The 25,262-nt window shown below is 54.8% G+C and overlaps 2 protein-coding genes across 4 annotated transcripts; one reads left to right on the top strand and one right to left on the bottom strand.

The window, feature by feature from the left end:
- The first annotated feature begins 44 nt into the window (after window positions 1-44).
- Window positions 45-5,450, top strand: Slc39a5 (solute carrier family 39 member 5). Of its 3 annotated transcripts, none has more exons than XM_087902089.1 (12): window positions 90-131; window positions 753-870; window positions 1,091-1,443; window positions 1,759-1,942; window positions 2,680-2,842; window positions 2,996-3,165; window positions 3,451-3,591; window positions 3,950-4,043; window positions 4,130-4,297; window positions 4,455-4,535; window positions 4,665-4,855; window positions 5,182-5,450. In XM_087902089.1, the coding sequence occupies exons 3-12, from the start codon at window positions 1,160-1,162 to the stop codon at window positions 5,323-5,325; spliced, it is 1,620 nt and encodes a 539-aa protein (XP_087758215.1). In that variant the 5' UTR covers window positions 90-131; window positions 753-870; window positions 1,091-1,159; the 3' UTR covers window positions 5,326-5,450. The 3 variants fall into 3 exon arrangements, with proteins under 3 accessions (XP_087758214.1, XP_087758215.1, XP_087758217.1); XM_087902091.1 differs by having other exon boundaries at window positions 753-914; XM_087902088.1 differs by lacking the exon at window positions 753-870 and having other exon boundaries at window positions 45-131.
- Window positions 5,403-24,156, bottom strand: Ankrd52 (ankyrin repeat domain 52). The gene is made up of 28 exons (XM_085683369.2): window positions 24,008-24,156; window positions 23,602-23,685; window positions 23,080-23,158; window positions 22,843-22,913; window positions 21,714-21,914; window positions 20,383-20,470; window positions 20,031-20,173; window positions 19,551-19,763; window positions 19,245-19,323; window positions 18,897-19,011; window positions 18,607-18,689; window positions 18,416-18,533; window positions 18,168-18,236; window positions 17,877-18,017; window positions 17,719-17,799; window positions 15,029-15,140; window positions 14,774-14,845; window positions 14,156-14,357; window positions 13,899-13,986; window positions 13,680-13,797; window positions 12,698-12,917; window positions 12,463-12,550; window positions 12,286-12,369; window positions 12,057-12,202; window positions 11,603-11,685; window positions 11,404-11,486; window positions 11,183-11,274; window positions 5,403-10,828 (listed from the first exon to the last, which is right to left on the bottom strand). The coding sequence occupies exons 1-28, from the start codon at window positions 24,032-24,034 to the stop codon at window positions 10,578-10,580; spliced, it is 3,231 nt and encodes a 1,076-aa protein (XP_085539495.1). The 5' UTR covers window positions 24,035-24,156; the 3' UTR covers window positions 5,403-10,577.
- Between the last annotated feature and the right edge of the window lie 1,106 nt (window positions 24,157-25,262).

Genomic DNA, 25,262 nt, shown 5'->3' with positions numbered 1-25,262 from the left:
GCAAGCCTGCCCCTTTAAGGTAGTGTCCCTCCCCTACCCCCTCCCTGCAGGTGACCCTTGTCCAGCCTTGCCTGCCACAAGAAGGCTGGGTGCCCCTTCCTCTGGTGTCCTGTCTCCTGTCCTGCTATCAGGTAATGCCAACCTTAACTCCCCCTACCCCGGCCAATCACTCTAATCAGACTTTGATCCCCTGATCTCAGGCCAGGTCAGATGTCAGAAGGGAGCCCTGTTCTGGTTTCTTTTCCTCAACAGGGTTTCCCCCTTTTCATTCATTGATTCCAGAGTCTTGAGTGCATGCAGGCAGCACTTGCTGAAATGGGGAATTGCTAAGAGTGTTTTCTTCCCTGAGTGCATCTGCGATTGCTACTTACCTGCCTCTTCCCCGACCCTCAGTTTAGGGACACCTTGGTTCAACTTTCCAGGGAAGGAGGGGATGGGGTTGGAAACAGAGGAAGCTCAGTACCTGACGTGATGTAAGGTACCTGGGGAGGGGTGTTTGCAGAAGGCTTGGTGGTACTGAATGGGCTATAAACATTTAAGAGGAAAAATCTGAGAGAACCCATGTTCCTAACCATGTGGCTTCCTTAGGGCAGGTGGTGGCCCCTCCCCAGTCAGAACCCAGCAGAGATGACTTTTGACCTCCTCATCCCAGAGACCAGTGAACCATTAACTCCTATATGAACCTTCCCACACTTGCCCCACCCCTAACTCCGCCCCAAAGCAGCTGGAAAGAGGGGACCTATCCGTTTCAGCCCTGTGACAGGACTTCCATTGGATCTGAAGGCTGAACTCCTGACTCAGGAATCTCTTAAAGTCCACAGTGAGGACTTCCAGGGGCCTGTGGTGACACCTCTCACATTGCCAGTAGGGGTGAGGCCCTATGGATTGAGTAGGGAGGTGGAGCCAAGTGAGAGGTGGGTCTGGGGAATCAGGAGGCTGCTGCAGAAGGCAGAGGAAGGGACAGGAAGCCTGAGCCTGCAGAGCCTGCTGACGGCCCCAGCTGAAGCTGCATTAAGTGTATGCGACCATTCTCCCCAGTTGAGCTGCAGAGCAGAACCGACCTGACCCCACACCCTCCTCCTTGTTCTAGGACACAATCCTCAGCATGCTCAAAGGGGAATAGAAGTCGGAACCAGAGCCTCTAACCCGTACCCCAGTAATGGGGCCCCCCGTGCACCAGCTGTTGGCTGGCCTGTGCATGGGGGTGGTCTTGGGCTGGGTAGGAGGCTCAGCCCCCAGCCTGGGCCCAGCTGAACAGGAACAGAACCACTACCTGGCCCAACTGTTTGGCCTGTACGGCGAGAACGGGACCTTGACTGCAGGGGGTCTGGCCCGGCTTCTCCACAGCCTAGGGCTGGGCCGAGTTCAGGGGCTTCGCCTGGGACACCATGAGCCTCCAACTGGGCGGGCTGCACCCCCAAATGGCGACAATTTCACACACAGGTATTAATCTCTCTCCCAACCCCCAAAAGTTCCAGCTCCCAGCTCCTCTCAGGGCTGACTTCTTGAATCCTCTAGCACCCAACTGCTCAGTATCCTTGAAGTCCTTGCTAACCTTTTCATTCTCCCCTCCAGATCCTTAGGTCCGTAAAGTCCTTGCTCTTGGTCCCCAGGCCCACAGCTACCCATTCTAGGTTCTCCTGTAAATGACAGCTCTGACTTTCCTGGGACTGACTGTGGCTGTCTTTCCTTCACAAAAGCTCTCGGGGCAGATGTCTGGAAATTTAGGGAACCTGACTCTTAACCCATCTAATCTAGACTACAGGAACCGGAGCCGAGTGTTCATGTCTGGGCAGGAATGCCTCTGAGTCCTTCAGGCTGGGGTGACCTGGAGGAGTCAAAAGCCCCTGACCTGCCCCATGAGCCAGGGCCTTCGGGCCTAGACCTCTTTCACAGGCTTCTGCTGCTGGACCATTCTTTGGCTGACCACCTGAATGAAGATGTAAGTGTGACGGCCGCTAGAGAGGGAGCAGGAGCCATGGGACTAGGTGGCCTCAAGTGTCTGAAGTCAGTAATTATTAGGATACGTTATTCTAATAGTGAAAGATATCTCCTCTGACTTTAGCGCAGGCTGATCAAATTGCCACACTTAGCACACACACAATTCAGAGAAGTATCTCAGGGTAGGTTGGTAATGTGGAGAGTCCCGGAGATGATAGCCCCGTCTACCTAGAAAAAGTCGTTTTTCCCCTTGTTCTACATACACAAGAAGGCAAAGCTGTCGGAGCCTAAGATCAGTTGTCATGCCCATCAAAAGCAGTTCCCAGCCTAGGCTGGATCAATGCATGACAGGGACGCTGACTAAAGATGTCAGGTTCCTTTTCCTTCGAGGATTCTGGTGTGACGGGCTCTCATCTAGACGCCAAAACAGCTCCATCACTAGAGCAAGGAAACTGCCAGAGCACGAGGGGGAAACGACAGCAGTATCCACCAGAAAAATGAGAAATTTGTGTTGACTACTTGGGCTGAATAATCGCCAGTGATTAACAGACATTTTAATTATTAAGTTCCCTTATCCGTACCCCCCCCTCTGCCCCCCCCCCGTCTCTAATGCATGTGCCAGTGTGAGCCAAAGGGATCCTGAGAGAACTGGGACTCTGTGGAAGAACAGATGCCAAGATCTTGGCTGTAGTTCACTGTGACTCCCTCCCTAATACACAGTCCTCTCCTCAAACCCAGTGTCTGAATGGTTCCCAGCTGCTGGTCAACTTTGGCCTGAACCCTGTTGCTCCTCTGACCCCTCGTCAGTTTGCTCTGCTATGCCCAGCTCTGCTTTACCAGATTGACAGCCGTGTTTGCATCAAGACTCCAGCTCCAGCACCTCCAGGAGATGTACTGTCTGGTCAGTGAGTGACCCCCTGCATCCTGGTAGGGTGTGTGTACCTGGCTAAGAAAAGGGGTTCACTGGGGGTCCACCCTCTCTTTGGTGTCTCTGCCCACATGGTGCCTCTGGGTCAGCCCTGGCCTGACATTAGCCCCAATTCTTCCTTCCCAGCCCTACTTCACAGTGCCCTAGCAGTCCTGCTGCTCAGCCTCCCTGCTCCCCTCTCCCTGCTGCTGCTGAGGCTCCTGGGACCTCGTCTGTTGCGGCCTGTGCTAGGCTTCCTGGGGGCCCTGGCTGTGGGCACTCTTTGTGGGGATGCATTGCTACACCTGCTGCCTCACGTACGTGAAACTCCATCTTCATACCCTGAAGCAGTTAGCTAACCTCCATGGATCCTTGTGCTCCTAGCCATAGGACCCCCTCCCCAGGTCCTTTCTGTCAGCTCCCACATCCTAACCCCTTCCCCCTGGCTTCAGCTTCTACTGGGATATGAGAAAGGCTTGCTACCCCTTCGCTGGGAGAAGGGGATGCTATTGTGGGGGGGGAGTCCCAGGGTCTGCCCTGACCTATTTTCTGACAGGCGCGAGGAGGGCAGCACACAGGACCTAATACCTACTTTCTGACAGGCACGAGGAGGGCAGCACACAGGACCTAATGAGCATCCAGAGGAGGACCTGGGTCCGGGGCTGTCAGTGCTTGGTGGCCTCTTCCTGCTCTTCGTGCTAGAGAATGTGCTAGGACTGGTGCGGCACCAAGGGCTCAGGCCAGTGAGTGATACCTTTTCTACTCCTGCTAAACCCAGAGTCCCAGCGGAGCCAGGAGTTGGGCGACATGTGCTCCTGGGCCTTGGCTTGCTTGGCCAAAACTGCACAGGACTTGTCCGCTACTGAGTGGGTACAGGTTTCTTAGCATAGACCCAGGACTTCTGGCCAAATGGCTTTTCTGTGGTTCATATCAACAGTAAACAGAGGGAAATGCCAACCTGGGAAAGGGAGGAGGTCAAAAGGCATTCTCCAGGTGCTGGAGGTGGAACCAGGTGTTCATTTTCCCAGCTACTGGCCCAGTTTCCCCTTAGCCCCTGGCTCTGCTGCCTCCTCCACCAGGAGGGATGCCCTCCCATTTCAGAGATGCTGCAGGAACAAAAGGGATCTTGGAGAATCGAACCCTGACCCAGAGGATGGCAGTGGGATGGTCCTTCGACCCCTACAGGCAGCTCCAGGTGACTAGAAGAAAACATGAGTACAGTACCGACCTGTAGTTCCCACTTGCAGTTACTAACACTTGTCCTGGTCCTTCCTACTGCAGAGCCAGAGGTTCAGGGCCAGAGGGAGACCAGCCAGTCCCTACCAGCTCCAGCCCCTTCTGGGCACCGAGGCCACAGTCACGAGCACCCGGGTGGCAGCGGCACCAACATTGCATGGATGGTCCTCCTAGGAGATGGCCTGCACAACCTCACTGATGGGCTCGCATTAGGTTTGCTGTCATGGGAGCAGAGGTGGGGGGGGGGGCTCTGAACCAGCGGGGACAGGTAACAGGTGAGGTGCCAGGAAGGTGGAGAGGGGAGGGAACCAGAGGGAGGGCAGACAGCAACTCCCGTCTTCAAGAACACCCTTGGATTCTGCCGTGCCAGGTGCTGCCTTCTCTGCCGGCTTCTCCAGTGGCCTCAGCACCACCCTAGCGGTCTTCTGCCACGAGCTGCCCCATGAACTGGGTAGGAATGGCAAGAGGGGGGGGCAGGTGGGCTGGGCTGCAGAAAGGAGACCTCCGCAGGGTGGAGCTTGGAGGTTAACCGACACAAGTGAGGGCAGCCCGACTCACCCTCCTGTCCTGCCCCCAACAGGTGACTTTGCGATGCTGCTTCAGGCAGGGCTGTCCTTCCGGAGGCTGCTGCTGCTGAGCCTCGTTTCTGGAGCCCTGGGACTGGGGGGTGCAGCCCTCGGGGTAGGGCTCAGTTTGGGCCCTGTCCCCCTCACTCCCTGGGTGTTTGGGGTCACGGCTGGGGTCTTCCTCTACGTGGCCCTTGTGGATATGGTAAGAGACGTGGGATAGGACAGACAATTCAAGGACAGTGGGCAGGTGGGTGTGGGGGAGAGGAAGTGCTAATTCATCCTTCTCCACCTCGAGGTCTGGAGAGGATGGCCCATGGCCCCGTCAGAAAAGAAGTATCCAAAGGTGGGGGGCATAGGATGGGGAGCAGGCTTGGTGGCATACACCTTTAATCCCATTACTCACTCAGGAGGCAGCCTGGTCTACAGAGTACTGTAGGCCAGCAGGGCTAAACAGTGAGCTCTCACCTCAGAAGTAAACAAGTATGTCATAGATAAGAGCAGAGATCTGACAGTCTCCTTTCCTTCCAGCTGCCAGCCCTGCTCCGGCCTCCTGAGCCCCTGCCTGTGCTCCACGTCCTCCTGCAGGGGCTGGGTCTGCTGCTGGGGGGCAGCCTCATGCTTACTATAGCCCTGCTGGAGGAACAGCTACTGCCTGTGGTTCCTGATGGCTGATGGGGGCCAATGGCAAGGGATCCAGGTTGCCCTTCCTTCCCCCCAACCATAGGAACGGAGGCGGGACACAGGGCCAGTAGGAGCAATAGGATTTTTAATAAACAGAACCCATCCCAAAGCCATAACTACGACAGTTGTACTTGCACCAAAACAGCATAGAAAACCAGGGTGTGGTGGGAGGGCTCAAAGCAGGTTTGGGGAGGACAAGAGTGGGGGCCTGGAGAATGTGGGGTGCATCAGTCTTCAGGGATAGCATTGTGCTTTAGCCCAGGTAGGAGGGGGAGGGGCAGGGCAAATGCACCAAGATCCCCATTTATTTTTTTTCTGCTGCCCTCAGCACCCTGGGGATGCAGGTATCTGGGCTTTATTGCTGCCCACCAGCATTAAACACCCCTGACCCCAACACTAGCACCACAGGTGGATCCAGGATAGGGAGAAGGGCAGGAATGGGAAAATTGCTTAGAGAAAGATTCAACTAGAATCCAGTGAATTGTGCTCAGTTCTCTTTACTTCCTACAACCGAGTACATGGGTCACAGGGTGGAGGGTGCAACAGGACATGGAACATGCCCTCCGTGCCCCCCAACACACCTGCACACAGGATGGTGGTGTCTGCAGCATCACAGGTCATGCAGGGCATGGGGAAGGGGAGGTTCACACACACATAGATGCCCACAGTGGGTACCAGACAGAGAACACCCCTGAATATACACAGCTGTACATGGGGAACCCCAGGTCCCCACCCAACCCTCTCCCCTGTCTTGCTGTTCCCCAGCAGGGGAACTGTATTGCTTTGAGAGAGCCACCCTGGGGCTGCTCTGCCAGGCACCCTCCCCTCCCACCCACCCCTATTTTGGCACATCTGCAAGACACACGGCAGCGAGAGTAGGCACCCTCCCTCCCAGGCTTCTGTGGCTTGAACTGTGGAAGGGGGTAGGAGATTCCACCCTCCATCTTTCCCCCAGCCCTTCCCAAGCCCCTGCCAGACCCAATCCAGCCAAACCCACCCACCCCCGAAACACACACGCACTCACACACACAGCTGAGCTATCCAGGAATACGAGTGAACAAGATTGTCCAGGATGGGAGCAGAGGCGGGAGGAAGGACTGGAAGCAGAGACCCCACCCTGGCATGGGAAAGACTGGCACAACAGCTACTTTAGTGCAACTGGAGGGGCGCCCAGAGCAAGGGTGGGAACAAGAGGGCCCAGGGTGGGTCCCCTCGTCACCCGCCATCCTCTGCCCTCCCAAATGCAGTGACAGTGTCCCCCTCACACCTACGTGGGCAACAGCAGCCTCAGAGTCAGTACCTTCAAGTAATTCAAAGAGCAGACCCTCCCCACCCCAACCCCTCCCATCTCTGGGAATTTGGTCGCTTCTCTACAGGGCTGGGTTGGGAGGAGAAGCCCCAAGTCAAACCCTTCTTCTCTACCTCCCTCCTCCCCGGCCACTGGGCTGGTCCTCAAAGACTCCCTCCTCTGTCCTCGCCCAGGCTGGGTGCAGGCCCAGAGGGTTGGAGCCACACAGAAGGAAGAGGCTGCGTTGCTCCCTGCCCCTCCCCGAAGGTAGGGTTCAGACTTGGCAGGAGGGATGGCCATACTGGCTTGCCCCAGGAGCAGAGCTTCCGGGCTAGGGTCTGTAAGGCTATTTTCCTTTGCGGTGGGGGGGGGGAGGGGGCAGGGAATGAGCACTGGGTGTGGGAGAGGGTGAGAAACAGCTGAATGGGAAGGAGGAAGGGGCCTCCCTGCTGGAGCATAGTTACTGGAGTCATTTCAGCAAAGAAACGCTCGTGTGCATAAGATACACAGTGTGCGCACTCCCAGCCTGCCAACCTGGCCCCACCCCACCTCTTGGGAGTCCTTCCAAGACCACAGAGAGGGTTTTGGGGGTACAGTTGTAGAACCATTCACTCAGGCCCCACCATCCCCACCCCCAGCCTCTTCTCCCCTCTGGTCCAGGGAGGAAGAAGGTGCTTGGCTGGGCAGACAGCGGTGGAAACAGTATTGAGTTTTCCTTTGGTTACATATTGAAGGCAAAGGTGAGCTGGACTTACAGTCAAAACGGATAGGGGTGAGGAAGGAAGAGGGGCCATGGCTGGGGTTAGAGAGGGAGGCGGCCCTCCTCAGCCCCTCCACCCCAAGGAACACAAGTCTACATGGGGTGGCAGTCCCTCAGTCTCATGTCTCCCACCCCCCACAGCACCAAACAAAAGGAGAAGCCCCCTCCCCCCGGGGCTCCTCCCCACCCCAACCTGGGCTGTACATTCAGTGGTTTTCAGCAGTCCTATGGCTCAGGGGGCCAGGGGTGGGGGAGGTGGCCCACCAATCTTAGAGTCTCAGTTGGACAGTGGCAGTGACCTGGGTCTGTGGTCCATCCCAGGACCCACAGTTGTGCCATTTGTTTTTTCTGAAGGATGGTACACAACCCTACAAAAGCCACCGCCCAATCAGAAACATCCCCTAAAATCGGAAACTAAAAACTGGCTCTTCTCATGTCGCCCCGACTCACGCGTCTGTTTCCCTGTCTCCTATGTAGCCCCGCTCAGCTCCTGTGCTGGGACCTAGGGCTGCCCCGGGCCTCACGTAAAATGGGTCTTTTCACAAAAGTGCTTATTACTCAATGCAAGTGCTTTAGAGCTGCGGTGGGGGGAGGGGAGGGGAAAAGGAGAGGGAAGGGGATGTTCCCTCCCCACCCGACCCCCTTAAGATTGGGGGGGCATTCTGCCTGTTTTACTTCTCCACACCCGTTTAAGTCAAAGAGGTTTAAAACAAAATCTTAACATGACAATAAATATGCAGTGGCCATGAGGATGGTCAGAATGCTTCAGAGACAGCGGCCGGGGAGCCCAGGGGTGCGGGATTTCCTTTGGCATAAGGAGAGGAGGCTGCTGGCCCTCCAGGTCCCCTCATACCACATGAGGGACAGAGGGCTCCCTGTCATATTCCCAGCACTGCTGACAGTGTGCTTAGGACAGCAGGGAACAGGCAGCCACCAGAAATCTCATCTAGCAAAACCAAACAATGGGGCTCCTGACAAACACCCAGTCAGGTTCCTTCTGTCATCGGCAAGCAGTGATAAAGGAGAACACGACTGATGCCCCAAGTCATCCCCAGGGGAACCATTTTCCTGCTCCCCATGCCCCCACAACCTAATTCCCAGCACCAAGATGAGAGGGAGGGGGTGAAATGGGAAGGTTTTAGGGAAGAGAATTGAAGTCAGGGGGCAAGCTATGCAGAACCAGCAGGGTGGGGGTGGGGGCGGCAGCCCTTAAGAGAGGTCACATTGATTGTCATCTAGGGAAGGAGAGGGCATGAAGGGATGTGGGCAAGAGGGGCATTGCAAGGCCCTTTGGCTTGGAAAACAAAAATAAAAACTAAAAGCTGCACAATCCTTCTCACCAATATGGTCACGCGGAAGCCTTGAAATGGTTTAGGATCTGAGGTGGGGTAGCAAGACACAGAGAGAAACAGGGGCCACGGAAAGGGAAGTCGAACACCCCAGGCTTCTGGGAACCAGCGTGAGGTATGGTGCAGGGTGTCTGTGGGGAGGAAGGGCTCCCTGGGACAGCCCCTCTCCCATCAGCTCACCCTCGGCAAGGGTGGCAAGACATTCAAGGGACACAACTGAAAAACGGGTAAGAATGTGAGCAGAGCGAGCGGGGGAGGGAAGGAGGTGGAGGGGTCCCCGGGAGAGACCCCTGGACTGTGTAAACGAAGCCCATCCAGTTCTCAGTTCTCAGGGGGCAATACTGATGGCAGCCAAACTGGGCAAGGACGCACGGTGGGGAGAGGGGCAGGACCTCTATTCAAGTTCTGTGTCTTGGGCCCTGGCTGAGGTATTGCGTGTGAGGAAGGGACACTGGGTTATGGGAACGGGTCCGACTGTGCAGAGGCTCACCAAGGAGATGAATGGACAGGGCATCTGAAGGGACCAGGGCCAGACGCAATGCTACATTTAAAGAGAGCACTGCCCCTTCTCATTCCAGCCCAGTTTGGCTTCTCAGGTACATTCCAGGAATCGTATCTGTGCAGCGCCTACTCAACCCCATCTCTCCCCGTGCTAGGAAGGCAGGGACTGAGCCTCAAGGTCCATCTGTTGCTCCCTAGACCAGTGCTTCCCCTCACTGGAGGAGGCCTGGTTCCCTAACAAGCAGGTCCTACACTGCCCCTGCCCTTCCCACCATCTTTGGCTTCATATCAGGAGCGACTGGGGCAGTGGGTACTCTCGGACATGACAGAAGGTGGAGACAGACAGGGACATGGAGGAACTCCGGGACTGGGGGACACAGGAGGAAGAAATGGTCCCTACCTCCACTCACATGCAAACACATGCCTGAAACACAGAGGACATACTAGGGCTGTACTTTTGAAATGGGCAGGATATTAATTTGTTTCTTCCCCTAAAGAATAAAATGCTTACTTAAAAATTCATGACAAGCCTCAGAATTCAGGGAGAAGAGAGCCAAGGAGGGAATGGCCACAGGCTCCCCTCCCTGAAAAGAAGTTAAAAGAAAGAAGCAAGGTTAAAGTGCGTGGTTGGAGGCCAGGCTAGAAGTAGGGGAGGGAGCAGGCTGTGGGGGCAGAAGCAGCCCTTGGTTTGCACATGAGGAGCCAGGGGAGAACGTGGGGTGAGGGCCAGGTTCAGTAGTTGCTGCTTCAAGTGTCTGCATTTGAATTTTAGGGATGATAGGATATGGGGGGGAAGCTCTAGGCCCCAGTGCTAAATATCCTCCCCCCTCATCCTCTAGCTGCCCCTGAAGGGGGAGGAGGACACCCCCAGAGTGCTCACACAGTACCAGAAATTAAGGCTTCTCACTGCTGCAGGGATGGAGGGGCCAAGCAGGAAGGCAGTGATGGGTATGGAAGAAGAGGGGGGATCTGCCTGGCAGCAGGGGAAGGGGGGGGGGACACAGAGAGGAGAGTCAGAAGGAAGAGTTGGGGGAGCTGGCAGCAAACAGGGGAAACTGAGAGATGGAGTCAAAGAGGGGGAGCCAGGCATTTAGCAATCATTTTGGGACACTTGGCAGAAGAGGGTGCCCTGGGGGTACCAAGAGCCTGGGGTGCTCCCTGTGGGTCCCAGACCTCTGCCAGGCCAGGATGGTGTGGCAAAGGGGTAAGCAGCTGCTCCCCAGTGCTTCCTCCCCCACCCCACCTCCCAGTCGTGTTCTCCTTTAAAGTGCCCAAATGTTTAGACTTCCTCTAATAAATAGAATAAGGTATCAGCCGCCGGCAGGGAGAGGGACACTGGAGGGGGCTACTCAGAGTAGCAGCCATCTAACCCAATGGCGCCATGCCGCTCCTGGCTGTAGGGACAGGAGGCCCCGTGAGGCAGGGCGCCACAGCCACCCACCGTCTTGGCGGCTGCGATGCCGCAGTTCTTGAGCAGGCTGAAGCTGAAAGGACTGACGGCGTCCTTGGGTGGGAAAGGCTTCATGGTGGAGAGGATCAAGGCCAGGCAGTCCGCCACATCCTTGTTGGGGGCGCAGGCCAGTGCTGGGGTGTGACCTGCAGGTCAACGGGGAGGACTGAGCACTCTGGGCAGTGGAGGGGTACCAAGAGGGGCAGGCACCCACTGTAGTCAGAAATCCAGGTGGCAAGGGCCCAGAGAGGCCCATGGCAAACTCTGACTGCAGGGCAAAGGGCAGCAAGCACACGGACAGCGGACTGGGGTGAGGGAGGCCTTCCTGACTCTGCCAGATCCACCATTCCACCAGATTCCCCTGTGAGACTTAGAATACTGGTATTGGGTCCCTGATCTCAAGAGGTCCCCTGGGAAGAAAATCTCACTTATGGCAAGGTGAAGAAGTCACCTCCTGACCCCAAACCTAGGAGAAGTGGGGGGTTCTGGATCCCACCCACCTTCTTCATCCACAGCCAGCACTGTGGCCCCACGACTCAGCAGGGCCTGCACCACAGAAGCGAGTCCATTCCGGGCAGCGATGTGGAGCGGCCTGAGAAGACAGACAATAGAGAAGGGACACTGAGTACAGTGCCAGGCTGCCTTGCTACCCCAAGGTGAGCGACAGGGACACTGAACAAATGCTGTGGGCTCCAGGGAGCCCCCTTCCCTGGGCACTCACATCTGCAGCGCACTGTTGGTGGCATTGATAAGGCCAAGGTCTTGGGTTTCCGCCAGGATCATGAGGGCACACTTCTCATGGCCCTGAGGAAGAGGACAGAGAGTGGACACGTGTGGAGTAGAACCCTAACAGACCACTGGGCGGGAGCAGTCTATCCCGCAACCCTGAGCCACTTTCCCGAGCCTGCTCTAGGCAGTACCTTGCTACAAGCCAGGTGCAGGGCAGTGTTCTTGTTCTCGTCCAGCACAGTCAGGTCTGCCTTCCCACGATACAGCAGAAATTCTACAAAGGGAACAGGACAGACTGAAGCCTTCCTCCACAGCAGCAGCCAAACCACCTACCCTCCTGTCCATAGGAGGTAGGACACCCAAAGACATCCTCTTGTTTTTTGTTTTTTTTTTTTGTTTGTTTGTTTTTTGAGAAAGGGTTTCTCTGAAGCTTTGTAGCCTGTCCTGGAACTAGCTCTTGTAGACCAGGCTGGTCTCGAACTCAAAGCGATCCACCTGCTTCTGCTTCCCAAGTGCTAGGATTAAAGTTGTGTGCCACCACCGCCCGGCGACATCCTCTTGTATTATGAATCCCAGGTCCCCATATGCCCTCCAGGATGGGCTGGCCCACCCCATCAGCATCCTGTCATGGTGGCCCCTACACACCCACAGCAGCAGTCTGCCCGTTCTCGGCGGCCGTCATGAGCGCAGTGCGGCCAGTGTGGTCAGTGGCATTCACTTCGGCTTGATGTTGCAACAGCATCTGGAGCCCAGAGACATTGTCCGCGAAGGCAGCGGCGTGAAGGGGGGTCCTGGAGGGGAGACAGAGTAGAATGAAACAGGGAACACTCTTCTGCAGTGTAGAAACCAAAGCCAGAGGATTCCTGTCACTCACCGTCCTTTGGCGTCTCGGCTGTTCACAATCTTGGCACCCAGAGCTCCCAGCAGCATCTCTGTGGTGCTGTCCTGGTTATTAATTCTGGAGAGGGGGAGGAGGGATCATCAGAAGCAGCAAACTAGAGGACTCCTTGCCTGAGCCCAGGGTCTCCCCTGAGAAGGTTGATGCACTTACACTGCACAGTGCAAAGGAGTGAAGGGGTTTCCCTCCAAGTATGAGAACGGGCTGTGTTCAAGTAACAACTCCAGACAATCTTCATGTCCTGGCACAAGGAAGAAAACACGGTAAGTAAGGATGAGAAATAGCAAAATCCTCCATCTGTCCTGTCCTGCCTCTGGCCATCCAATCTACTTCCAGATCCCCTTCTGACTACATACATCCCTGTGCCTGCCAAAGGCCCCACTAGTACCAGTGTAGGAGGCCCAGTGCATGGGCGAGTATCCGCTGTAATCGACACCAGCATCTAGGGGGTCTGTGGAAAGGGCAGCCTGCAGCAGAGTCCGCAGCACTGCAGTATGGCCACAGGCTGAGGCCAGGTGAATAGGGGTGCGGCCCTTAAAGTCTCGGCACAGCACAAATGCATCATGGTCCAGCAGGGCAGCCAGGCAGTCCTCACAGCCAGTCACTGCCTGCAGGGCACACAGAGGTAAAGTGGTGAGAAGCCAGTTGCTGGGGGCTGGCCCAGGAGCAAGAACTAGTTCCAGGAATCCATCCTTATCTCCACTATAATGCTAGTGTTAGGGATCAGCAGCTACTTTCCTGATAGGCAGAATGGTCAGAGTCAATCCTGAAACTCTCAGAACAAAAGACCAAGCAGAGGGTGAGGAGACTGAGGCCCAAAGGATTCTGTGGTTCTGAAAGCCAGGCACACCTGGAGGCTCAGTTACTCAGGAGGCTGAGGCCGAAGGATCCCTGGAGCCCAAGAGTGGAGAACCAGCCTGGGTGACAGAGTGAGACCCCTCAAAATCAAAAGAACTGCTGGGCACGGTGGTACACACCTTGAATCCCAGCACTTGGAAACCAGAGGCAGGCAGATCTCTGAGTTCAAGGCCAGCTTGACCTACACATTAATTCAGAGCCTGCCAGGCTCCATAGTGAGATTCTATCTATTAACAAAACAAAACAAAACAAACCAACCCTGAAAGGACAGCAGCAAAGGCTAGATGGGCAGCAAGCACAGTCTGGCTCTACGGGCAATGGTTGAGCATGATGACAAACAATGTCACCAGAGAGGAGGGGAGATACTCAGCTCAGATCAAACACAGGCCCAGGAAGACTCACAAGTAGAAGCCTATTCTACTTACTGACACTGATGCCCTGCTGCTGCTGGGTCCTGTGCTCCCACCCGGAGGCCTGTAGGTGAACAACCTTATCCCCAGCTGCCCACTCACCCCACGGTGGAGGGCGGTGCGGCCCCGGAGGTCAGCAGCGTCAGCCGTGGATCCTTTCTCTAGCAGCAGGTGTACACAGTCCACGTGACCATTCATAATGGCCAGCATCAGTGGGGTTCTATAGAGCAGGCAGGAGAGAGGTGAGGGAGGGGACCAAGAGGAGAAGGAGAAAGGACGAGGGTCCAGCAAGGGGAAAACACATCCCTGGCCCACACTCACTGTCCATAGGCATCCATGACATCTGTGATGTCAGCTCGCTCCCCACTGTCAATCAGCAAGTGCAGGGAGTCAGTGTGGCCAGAGGCAGCTGAAAGAGAAGGGAGCCTCTGTCAGGACAGTGTCAGGAGGGAAGAAGGGCTCAAGGACTGAAGTCCTGCGATGGCCTAGGGCAAGGAGAAAGCTTCAGGTAGGAAGCTATGAATCAAGACTTGGCGTTTCTGTCCTCCTTGCCCTCGCCCACTCCCAGCCCTACTAACCAGCAGCATGCAGGGGTGTCCACTTGCGTTTACGCTCCTTGATGAGGGCAGAGGCACCGTGGGCCGTGAGCACCTCCACACACTCCGTAGAGCCTCGCTCCGTGGCCAGGAAGAGCGCGGTCCGGCCCTTGTGGTCCCTGACATCCAGATTCACTAGCGTTTCCGCCAGCGTCTTCAGGGCTTCACAGTGACCGTTGTAGGCCTGCGGGCAACTGACAGTCAGCTAATGACCGTCCTCCTCCTACTCTGCTCCAGGACTTAGCGGGAGCTCCAAGTACACACAGACCCTGCACTCTTTCCAGACAACCAGCTTGCTACATCCCAGTGAGAATGCAGACACAAGGCTGGCGGAGGCTCAGTGGGGAAAGGTGCTGTACAAGCCTGAGGACCTGAGCTCCAGCCCTGGAGCCCAAACACAGGTAGGAGGAGACCTTCACAGGCACACCATGGTACACACATGTCCGTGCACACGTCATCACCATTCATACACACAATCATACTAAGTAAAAAAATTCAAGTTATTCTTTTAAAAGAATGCAGATGTTAGGACAGAGTCGCACCACACCTGCGAATGGTCAGGTCAGAATAAGAAGGCAAAAGGAGGAGACGCGGACTCACAGCTAAGTGCAAAGGGCTGACGGGAACGGTGCTCTCCACATCCTCCAGGCAGTTAAAGGACATTTCTAAGAGCTGCAATGAACAGGAAAATACATGCTGAGGTTCTGGAACATCCAAGATGTGGGCTCCTCCTGCCATTTACAGAAACCCCTTAATCTCCCAATTCAACTGCCCCTGGCTTTGTGACCACAAACCTGAAGGCAGACTACAGCCCTGCTCCTACCCGCTTCCCCCAGGCCAGGTTCCCATACGTACCAGTTCGAGGTTCTGTCTGTTGCCGTAGGCGGCTGCATAGTGCACAGCTGTGTAGCCCTGCCTGTCCCGCAGGGAGGGGTCTGCACCATTATCCAATAAGAACTCCAGACAGCTGGGGAGCCAGGGATAGACTGTCAGGCAGGGATAGGCCTAGCAAAGGTGTAGCTGAGGGGGGGGGGGGGCAGGGAGCAGGGGCAAGGGAATCCCGCAGGCCAAGTTCTGTTTTGAGCAGGTTCTCTAAATCCTGCCCACTTAGTCTTCAACCCTACACCTGGGTCACCAGCTCCAACACCGTCCTTTATCCTCTGTACCCTCTTCCAGAGGACACGGGCACATGCTTGGCTAACGGCCTTCTGGTAGAGGTGGGTATGATCATTCCTGCCTCCAAGCCCGCTCCTCCCCAAATGGCTAAAGTCCAACTCGTTGAAAACTGAGACTGCCTTGCTCTGCTGGCTGGGGTCTTCCTAACGACCCGTTTGTTCCCTTCTCAGGGTTCCCTTGGTGCTCTTCGCTTCCCTTAGTCAGCTGTAACAGTAATGACATCTAGCATTCACTATGTGTCAGTCACTGTGTGGTAAGCATCTCATGTCTATCCATTTAACTGTGGCAATCATGCTCAGAGCTAGACGTATTTTCATCCCTACTGGAGAGGGGAAAACCTAAGCAGAGAGGGAAAGGTACCCTCCAAAGTCACAGAGCTGAGCCTCTGAACCCTTCAACATCTCCTCCCCTCCCCAGGTCTTTCTGTGTAGCTATGGAACTCACCCTGTAGACTAGGCTGGTCTCAAACTCAGAAATCCATCTGTTCCTGCCTTCTAAGTGCCAGGATTAAGGGTGTGAGCCACCAAGGCCTATTTTTTTTTTCTTGTTTGCTTTTTGAGCCTCCTGTAGCCTAGGCGGGCTGTAAACTCACACTGTAATGAATGACCTTAGTTTCTGACCTTCCTATTGTATCTCCTGAACACCAGAATTAAAGGCCTGTGACACCATGCCCTACATTTTGTTTTTAAAGTCAGGGTCTCATGTAATAGCCTTGGCTGTCATGAAAGCATCCATATAGACCAGGCTGGCCTTGAACAGAGATCTGCCGCTGCCTCCCAAATACTAGGATCAAGGGTGTGTGCCATAGTGACCAGCTTTTCAAAATCAACTTCTGAATTCTAAGATAAGACAAATCAAGCTTTCATACACCTCATACTCAGTCTCCCACTGCCAACTTCTTACACAGAGAAACCCTGTCTCGCTGATGTAACAGCTCTAGCTGCCTGAACTCTGTGGTGTGGACCAGGCTGGCCTTGAACTCAGAGATCCGCTGCTGGGATTAAAGGTGCACCACCACCACCCAACTGCTTCTAATTTTTTTTAATATTTATTTATTTATTATGTATACAATAGTCTGTATGTATGTATGTCTGCAGGCCAGAAGAGGACACCAGACCTCATTACAGATGGTTGTGAGCCACCATGTGGTTGCCGGGAATTGAACTCAGAACCTTTGGAAGAGCAGGCAATGCTCTTAACCACTGAGCCATCTTTCCAGCCCTGTTTCTAATTTTTTAATGAGGCTTATGGAAACACAATTTCTCTTATTCATTTATGTCATTAGTTTTCAACTAATTTTGCCTTCTAGGCAAACAGTCCTTGATTGGAAGCATCCATTCCAATCCCTGGCATCCATTCTAGGATGTCTGGTCATAAGTATCACCTCAGCTCCTTGCCACACCCCATATCCAAACAGTCTGGAATGTAAAGCTGGGGGCATCACCCCAGTCCTCTAACACCCCTATATCCAAGAAGTCTGGGATGACTGAAAGCCCCTGGCCTGGAAGTTGCCCTGGCTTGGACTCCAACTCCCAGCCTGCCGAGCGCTGACCCCTCCCTGGGGAGGGTCAGGACCACCCCCCCAGGCTATTTAGGCTTGTGCTGGAAAGAGCACGTGGTTTTGGGTTTGCATGCCTGTGTGCATTTTCTTTCTTTTCTTTGTCGTGTTCTCCTGGCCACCCAAGTGTGTCGTCTAATAAACCTGCGCATTTGATGTGTTTTAATCTGGTTGGATTGGATTTCTTTGTGCTGACGGAGAGATTTTTCCTAACAGTATTGGAGAAATTTTTGGCCATCTCATTGTTTTCATGTTGGGAACTGTTTTAACATTGTACTCTACCCCCACCACAGTCCTGGAATAACTCAACTGTTTTGTTTTGTCTGGGAGAGAAGGTCTGACTGCGTAGCCCTGGCTGACCTGTAACTCACGATATAGACTAGGCTGGCCTCAACCTCTGCTTCCCGAGGGCTAGGAATAGAGGTGTACACCACCACGCCCTGCTCAGTTCATCTTTCATCCTTTAGTACCAGCTAGGAGGTGGCTCAGCGGCATACTGCCTGCCCAGAATGAACAAAGATCATCCCAGGATCAATACCCAGCACTTCAGTACCTAGAGCCACACCTGGAACACGAAGAACGAACATTCGGTTAAGAAGTCTCATGTATGTAGTTTTCCCAGCTTTCTAAGGGAATTCTTTAAGCCTCTCCCTCAAGGACAGGGGCTATGTCATCTTTCGCCACGTGCAGCGCCCTACACACCCCACACTGCTAGCCAGCTGACAAGGCAGCACTGGCGGTGGGGGCCACAGCAATGGAGATTCAAAATGGGCGGGAGGATAACAGGGCCAGGTGGCACCACGGTACTCACAAGAAGGCCTCCTTCCTGCGGGATTCCTTCAGTAGCTCATCCTCTTCAGCATCATGGCTGGAAGCAGTGTGGGGTTCCGCTCTGACATAACAGAGGAAAACGATTAGGAGATCTAGGGGAGGCAAAGGGTTTGCAAAGAAGCAAGGTAGGAGCCTGACCTCCGGTAGGTGTCAGAAGCAGCAGCATAGTGAAGAGGAGAGCAGCCTTTACAGTCAGCCTCGTTGACGCCCGCCCCGGCGGTCACCAGTGTCACTGCACACTGATAGCTCCCGTTGGCAGCTGCATAGTGCAGTGGGGTCCTGCGGAACGTGTTACAGTATGAATGAGAGACTCAGGGACAGATAGAGCAGGCCCAGACGTGAAATAAAAGGGTACACGGTAACACGTTCCTCCTCCCTCCATTTTCTCTGACCAGACGCCAGCCCTGAGCGCCCTGCACATGAACTTGCCTTCCAAACTTGTCTCTCCTTCTCAGGTCCGCTCCACTGCTCAAAAGCAAATTAAGACATTCAACATTCCTAAAAGAAGACCAGGTGTAAGAATGAGAGCCTTGAAGCAAGGCCACCAACCCAAGGAGAAGCTAAGAAGGCAAAACCGGACCATCTCTATCGGAACTATGGTTACTGTTCAAGGAAAGAGTCAGGCAGACAGTGGGGACCCAGGCCCAGCTCACAAGGCCTAGAAGGAAAGGACGCACCCTCCAGAAGCAGCAGCATGAAGACAGGTGCGGCCAAGGCTGTCAGGGGTGTTGATGTCAAACCCAGCAGAAAGCACGTGCTCATTGCTGAGTGAAGACACGATGCTGTACAGCTGACCTGAAGGAGCACACCAGCCACATAAGCATCCAGGAGCCCTCCTTCCGTCCCACCCCCGCCAGTCAGCACATACCTGAGGAAAGAAGCTTCCGGCAACAGTCAGAGAATCCGAAGAGAACAGCTAAGTGCAGGGGAAACATGTCGTGGATACCGCGCCTGGGAAGAGGTTGAGGGGCTCAGCCCTGGGGCCAAGGAAGGACCAGTTACAGAGCTCCTTTCTGTGGCCTGTCACCACCACCCTAGGAGTCAGGGGAAGAGGGTCCCCAAACTTCCCTCTGACAGCATCTTAGGGCCTCTGTGTTTGATGTGAAAGGTACGCACTGTCCTGCTGCGGCCCTGAAGTGGGTCAAGGCCCTGACTCACCGGGCGGTATCCGCGCCATTGGTCATGAGAGTGCTGATGAGCAGCTCGTGTCCGTAGCGAGCGGCCACATGTAGTGGTGTGTTCCCAAATTTGTCAGCACAATCGATCTCACTACCTGAGGCAAGGACACACAACCCAGGCACACCTCAGGCTCAGGCCTGCTCACACCAGGCAGTGAGCACGAGGCTTTTTATTACAGGCTGGACTGAACTAGGCATTCTCCATGCTTTTTTTTTGAAGCCTCAGACTGGGAAAAGGTAGAGTTGCAAACACCTATCTTGAGTGGAAGATGGGGTGGGAGGATTCTAAGTCCCTTGGAGGAAGAGAGCACCAAGTCTGAGCCCATACCATTCTGAATGAGGATCTGGGAACGCGTGAAACGGCCATGGATGGCAGCCATGTGCAGAGGGCTTTTTCCTTCTTTGCTCTGTGGAGACACGATGGTGTTTGTTGAACGTAAAGCAGAAACTGCCCTGTGTCCTCTTTGAGGAGCACATCGACCAGGATGGAAATGTGACATGGTTACCCAACCACAGTCTTGAGTCCCTGATAAGACCTAACCATCCCAGGAGACCAGTGGATAAATCCCCCAGAACTTCGTGGACATGGTTGGAGTCTCAGAGCTATTAATATACGGCTCATCCTCTTTGGTACCTGGTAGTTGACATCAGCCCCGTTATTAACCAACAGCTCCAAGCAGAGGGCGCCATTGGTGGAGACAGCAGCCACGTGCAGCGGTGTGAAACCCTTGTCGTTTGGCTGGTTGACATTGGCTCCAGCGTTCACCAGCTCAATAGCCACAGCATCCTGGCCCAGGTAGCAAGCGATGTGCAAAGCTGTGTTTCCAAAGGCATTGGGCTCATCAATCTGGATTTCCAGGGGTGAAGGTATGGATTATCAGTCAAAACAAAGCTGGAAGCAGCCAATTAGCTAAGAGTCCTAGAAATCCCACCACGTCAGTCCCTTCAGGTTTTTGCTCCAAAAGAATAATGCCATTACATAACATGAGCCTTCTTCAGGCCCTTCCACCGTACCCTTCCACACCAATAGCCCCAGAACTGCCCATCTCTATAACAAACTCTGACTTCCAATTCCCTGTCCTGAACACCGAGACACAGCGTTTATTGCTCTGACCTCAGCCCCCATCCGGAGCAAGTACTTCACCACTTCAATCTGGCCGCTGGCTGCAGCTGTGTGGAGCAGCCCATAGCCCTTTCTGTCCTTACAACTGAGGTCTGCTCCACGTGCCACCAGCAGTTTCAGGACCTCCAAATGCCCTAGGAAAAGGAGTGGAAAAAAAGTAGGCCTATGGTGAAGCCAAAGGTCCCACAGCTCCTCCCCAAAGGCCCTAAAGCTCCTCCCTCAAAGGCACCAAGCTCCTCCCCCTGAAGGGCCGCCAAGCTCCTTCTCCCAAAGGCTCCAAGGTCCTCCACCTCCAAAGACTGCACCTCCCTATCCCTGCCCCTCTTCCTATAGTGTCTCTCACCTAGGAAAGCCGCCCAGTGCAGTGGCTGCCGCTCCTTTTTATCACAGACATTCAGGCTGGCTCCCTTATTGAGGAGCAGGTTCACCGTCTATATGAGGATAAAAAAGACACAGACAGGTTCATACCCTCAACCTCCCCAAGGGCAGAGATCTCCTGAAAAATAGATGGCAGCTTGGTATCTTTTCACTTCGTGTCTACAGTGCTGGGGTAGCAGATAGTGCCTCTGTTCCTGGGCAGAACAACCTGGAGGAATGGCAGAAACAGTGGGATCAGGCACCACAAGATGCCACTGGGTAACGGCAATGAAGGATCTCTCATTCCTTGGGTGCTCTGCCGGCTCTCAGAATCTCTAGAGTCTCTGCAGATGTGCTGGACAACATGGACTTTCTCATCATAAAAAGACACATGTATAAACAATTTCCAGTGCCTCACGCCTTTAATCCCAGCACTCCAGAGGTAAAGGCAGGCGGATCTCTGAGTTTGAGGTCAGCCTGGTCTACAGAGTTGAGTTCCGGCACTACTTAAGGAAACCATGTCTCAAAAAAATCAAAACAAAACAAAATACAAAAAAAATTTTCCATGGAATCTCAAAAAGTCCTCCTGAAGTCCATGTCAAACTTCAGGATAAGTATTATGGCACACGCCTGCAGTAACTAACTAGTGCTTGGGCAGGAAAATTGTCACAAGTTCAAGGCTGTCTCAAAATATTAAGTAAAAAAATAGGGATATAGCTACGGTTGAGCAGTTGGACACTCACCTACCACCGACAACACCAGAAAGCAAATCTATGGATTCAGAGTACAGCTCAGTGACACAGCCCTTACTGAGCATGTAACACAGTGGTTCAATAAAAACGCAGTGCAAACTGGGGATGGTCGTGCACGCCTTTAATCCCAGCACTCGGAAGGCAGAGGAAGGGAGACATAGGGGAGTTCAATTCAAGCCTGGTCTAAACTACACAGCAAGTTCCAGGCTAGCCAAGCATACGTAGTAAGACCCTGTCTCAAAAACAGACAAAACAGCCGGGCATAGCACACGCCTTTAATCCCAGCACTCGGAAGGCAGAGACAGGTGGATCCCTGTGAGTTTGAGGCCAGCCTGGTCTACAAAGAGAGTTCCATGGCAGTCAGAGCTGTGACATAGAGAAACCATGTCTCGAATAGACAAAACAAAATCCCACAAAACCCTCAATCTAATACAATCATTCATTTGCTGCTTGAGCCCAGATGTTCGTATAACTCTCTGAGCTACTCCTGCCCCGAGCCCGGAAACACGTAAAGAGTGAGTGGGTGGGGAAGGGGAGACTGTGCCCAGACCAGCATGGTCCTCACCTCGAGATGCCCACTGTGTACTGCATGGTGCAGAGCGCTGCGCCCGCTCCTGTCAGCCACATTGAGGCTGCTCAACAGGGGTGCCAGAGCCTCAGCACACTTGGTGGCCCGGTTGGCAGCAGCCACATGCAGTGGTGTCTGCCACAGCTTGTCCCGGGCATTCACATCAGCTGAGTGTGCCAGCAGCAGTCCCAGCACCTTCTGTGGAGGAGCAAGGGACAAGAGAAGATAAAAGGAGAGCAGGAAGAGGAACAAGAGGAAGCAGGAGGGGCAGGCCCCGCATCTTCCCAGGGTAGCCTCTTCACCCTCCTCTTTTCCTCTACACTGTTCTCTCCTAACCTGATCTCACGAGCTTAAACATCTTTGCTGAGTGAAACAGATTCTTCTTCCCCAAGTCACCCTCCAACCACCCTCAATCCAGCTCCTAAACATCTTCACTCACATGTACCCCCCCACCCTAGGTGAGCCCATATACCCCAAGCCTACTTTCACGAAAACCAAACGCTCACACTACATTAGTGGCAAAAATACCCTCCCCACAGCCCTTCCTTGGGCACCAAAATCGTATCTATTACCCCAACAAACAAACATACTGGATCCTCTCCAAACTCCAGCCCAAAATGCCCCCCTTAAACGCTGCACACATCATTCTACCTGGCCTCACGCGTCCCCCTGCCTAGCAGCTGGAGCTAAGGAAGTGATGGAGGATCCAGGTTGATGGCACCATAGCACACAGGACTCCACAGATGAGTTTGGCCCCTTATGCAGTCAGCCTCAATGTTGTGTGAGGGGCAAGAACGCATCACTACTCCCCCCCATCACAACTAGAGAAATCTTAGTGCCCAGAGGGGGACCAGACTTAAGGTGGCCCCCCAGGGAGGGATGACTCACTCAGGCCTGGCAGCAGGGCCCCCGCAGTCTGCCAGCCCAGTGTTAAGCTCTCCCTGACGTCACATCAGCTGGCAGCACTCAGCCCCCCCTTACCAGCCAGTTCTAGGGGCAGGAAGGAGGGGCCAAAGCCTGGTCTCCTCCCTACACGGGGCAGAATAGTTCACAGGGCAGAGAGCTGAGTTTCTCTAGCCCTTCAACCCATCCTTTGTGGAAAGGTGAACTGAGGTAGGGTCCATACCTCATTTCGGGAGGCAGCGGCACGATGAAGAGGGGTCAGCCACAGTGTGTCCTTAGCGTTGACATTAGCACCTGTGTGGACACAATTTCCTATTTTGTTGGGATTGAGGGGTGGGGGAGAGGGAACCTGAATGGATAGAAAAGCACATTCCTGGACCAAGCACCAGCAATCAATCCGTGGGTATAAAGAGACTTCTCCCCTCCCTAGGTGCCACACCTTCCAGCTCCCCACTTTCACCTGACATCAGTAGCAACTGGAGGATGGGGACATCGCCTACGTAGGCAGCAGCATGCAATGGGGTTCGCCTCTCTTGGTCCTGGGAAGGCAGAAAGAGAAGCAGCTGCAGAGAGAAATTATCCTGGACCCTGGTTCAAGTATGAGAACTCCAAGCCCTTCCCTACAATCCCTTCCTCTAGGTTCTGCAGGGTCTCAAATCCCGATACGGGGATTCAAAAGGCAGCATCCTGGGAGGGTGGAGTCAGGGCCACCGACCGAGAAACCTACTCCTTTTTCCAGGAGGGGTGGGGGCGCTGCAGACCCCGATGGTCGAGAGGAGAACATCGTTCTCTGGGTATCCCCAGAACCCGTTGGTCGGTGCTCCATGCCTGACCAACCCTTAAATGCGGAGCAGGCTCTCATTTCTAAGTAGAAAGAGCTGCAGTTTCATCACAGCAGAGGAGAAACGGAGCCGCCCCACTTGTGGGGAGGGGTCCCGAACACCGGAGCCCGGATTCCGGCTCGCCATCCTCCCCAACTCACCAGCACATTGATGTTCTCCTTCTGCGAGAGGAGGGAACGCACTTCCTCCACATCTCGGCTAAAGATGGCCTGGACCAGGGGCGGCTGCAGGGAGAACCAGCTTTCAGGGAGCGGGCCAGAGCCAGAGCGGAACCGGGAGGTGGGGGAGCACACAGGTTGGAGGGGGGCGTCGCTGGAGGGGCTCCGCTACAGGGGTCCTGGCTGCAGCAGATTCCTACGGTGCCTCCACCGGTCGCCAGGCCCCCAAGGACACCGGCTTCGCGGAAGGCTGCACGGCGTGGGGCGCGGCGGGAGCCGCGGGAACCCCGGGCTCGGGCCCAGCCTAGGCCGCACATCCCCAGGCTCGCGTGGCGGCAGCGCCGCCGGGCCCTGGAAGGAGGACGTGGGGAAGGGCAGGAGGGCTGACCTGGTCCGTGATGCTGAGGATCCCCATGGCCCGGCCCAGGCTCCGTCCGCATCGAGCTCGCAGCGGCGGCGGCAGCGGCGGCGGCGGCAGCGGCAGCGGCGGCGGCTCCACCGGGGACACGGGGCGGCCCAGGCGGCGGCTGCGGCGGCGGCTGCGGGGAGAGGGCGGCCCCGCCTACCGGGGGGCGGGCGAGCGGGAGCCCGCAGCGCTCCCTGGCGGCGAGCCTGGGCCGGGCCTCTGGGCGCTCTCCGCACCGGCTGCCCAGGCCTGGCTCCCTCCGCCCGCGCCGGGGCGAGCCGGGCGGCCCGGGCTCCTCCGCCAAGCGCGGGTTCCTCTGCTCCACTCGCCGGCTGCTCCGTGCTCGCCGCTGCAGCCTGGCGGCCCGAGAGGGCCCCACAGGGCCATGGCACGAACTCGGGTCTGATCCGCCGGGGATTCCCAAACTCGGGACCAAGCTGCGGGCTAGAATCCACACAACCCATATTGCCCCAGCAGAGCACTCACACCTTCAAGCCCTCTACAGATAGGACTTGTGGAGTATGGCGACCTCAGGCTTATATAGAGCCCCAGAACGAGTCTCCACTGGGGGGGAAAGAAAATAGCAAGATTGTTAAATTGCAGAGAAATCCCAAGAAACACTCCTTTTTCAGGAAGCCCCCACAAAAAGCAGGACACCTGGCAGCTGGAGAAAGAAGGCCTCTAAGACCAACAGAAGAGACATCAACTCCATAATTACCCCCGCTGCCGGTTAGGGTAGTAACGCTTTCTCCCACTGAAAGAGTGGTCAGTAAAGGCAAACTCCCCCTCACCCAATGGAGTGGAGAGAAGAAAGGAGGGAGGAAGGAAGGAAGGAAGGAAGGAAGGAAGGAAGGAAGGAAGGAAGGAAGGAAGGAAGGAAGGAAGGAAGGAAGGAAAAGGGGGGAAAGGCAGTTAATCAGGAACAACTGATAGGAGGAAAATGGAGGAAAAAGTGGAGTTTGGTAGATTAGTACAATTTATAAAAAATGGTTCAGAGACAGGCATGAATCATGCCTAAAATTCCTACACATTGGAAACTGAGGCAATGTTGTGTGTTCAAGAACCGTCTGGGCTAAATAATGAGACCCAGTCTAGCCTAGTTTCCTTTCTGTTGCTGTAAGACTTACTACCTAGACGACTAAGGGAGGCAAGGGTTTATTTCTTACACTTCCAGGGCACAATCCTTCTTCGAGGAAAGTCAGAGCAGAAACAGGAGCCGGAACGCAGAGCAGGAGAG

This window comes from Myodes glareolus, chromosome 26, assembly GCF_982192425.1.
Source record: "Myodes glareolus chromosome 26, mMyoGla1.1, whole genome shotgun sequence".
Taxonomy (NCBI): Eukaryota; Metazoa; Chordata; class Mammalia; order Rodentia; family Cricetidae; genus Myodes; species Myodes glareolus.
Note: the sequence above shows the minus strand (reverse complement) of the source record. Positions and strands in the feature narration are given on the sequence as shown.

Bases quoted from the DNA above. Each gene is read 5' to 3' on its own strand.
- Slc39a5 (XM_087902088.1), top strand. From the start codon at position 1,160: ATGGGGCCCCCCGTGCACCAGCTGTTGGCTGGCCTGTGCATGGGGGTG. The intron at 1,444-1,758 runs GTATTAATCTCT...CATCTAATCTAG, and splicing joins GGCGACAATTTCACACACAG to ACTACAGGAACCGGAGCCGA. The intron at 4,298-4,454 runs GTTTGCTGTCAT...CTGCCGTGCCAG, and splicing joins CACTGATGGGCTCGCATTAG to GTGCTGCCTTCTCTGCCGGC.
- Ankrd52 (XM_085683369.2), bottom strand. From the start codon at position 24,034: ATGGGGATCCTCAGCATCACGGACCAG. The intron at 23,159-23,601 runs GTGAGTTGGGGA...CTGCCTTCCCAG, and splicing joins AGGAGAACATCAATGTGCTG to GACCAAGAGAGGCGAACCCC. The intron at 20,471-21,713 runs GTGAGGACCATG...ATCCTCATATAG, and splicing joins TACACAGTGGGCATCTCGAG to ACGGTGAACCTGCTCCTCAA.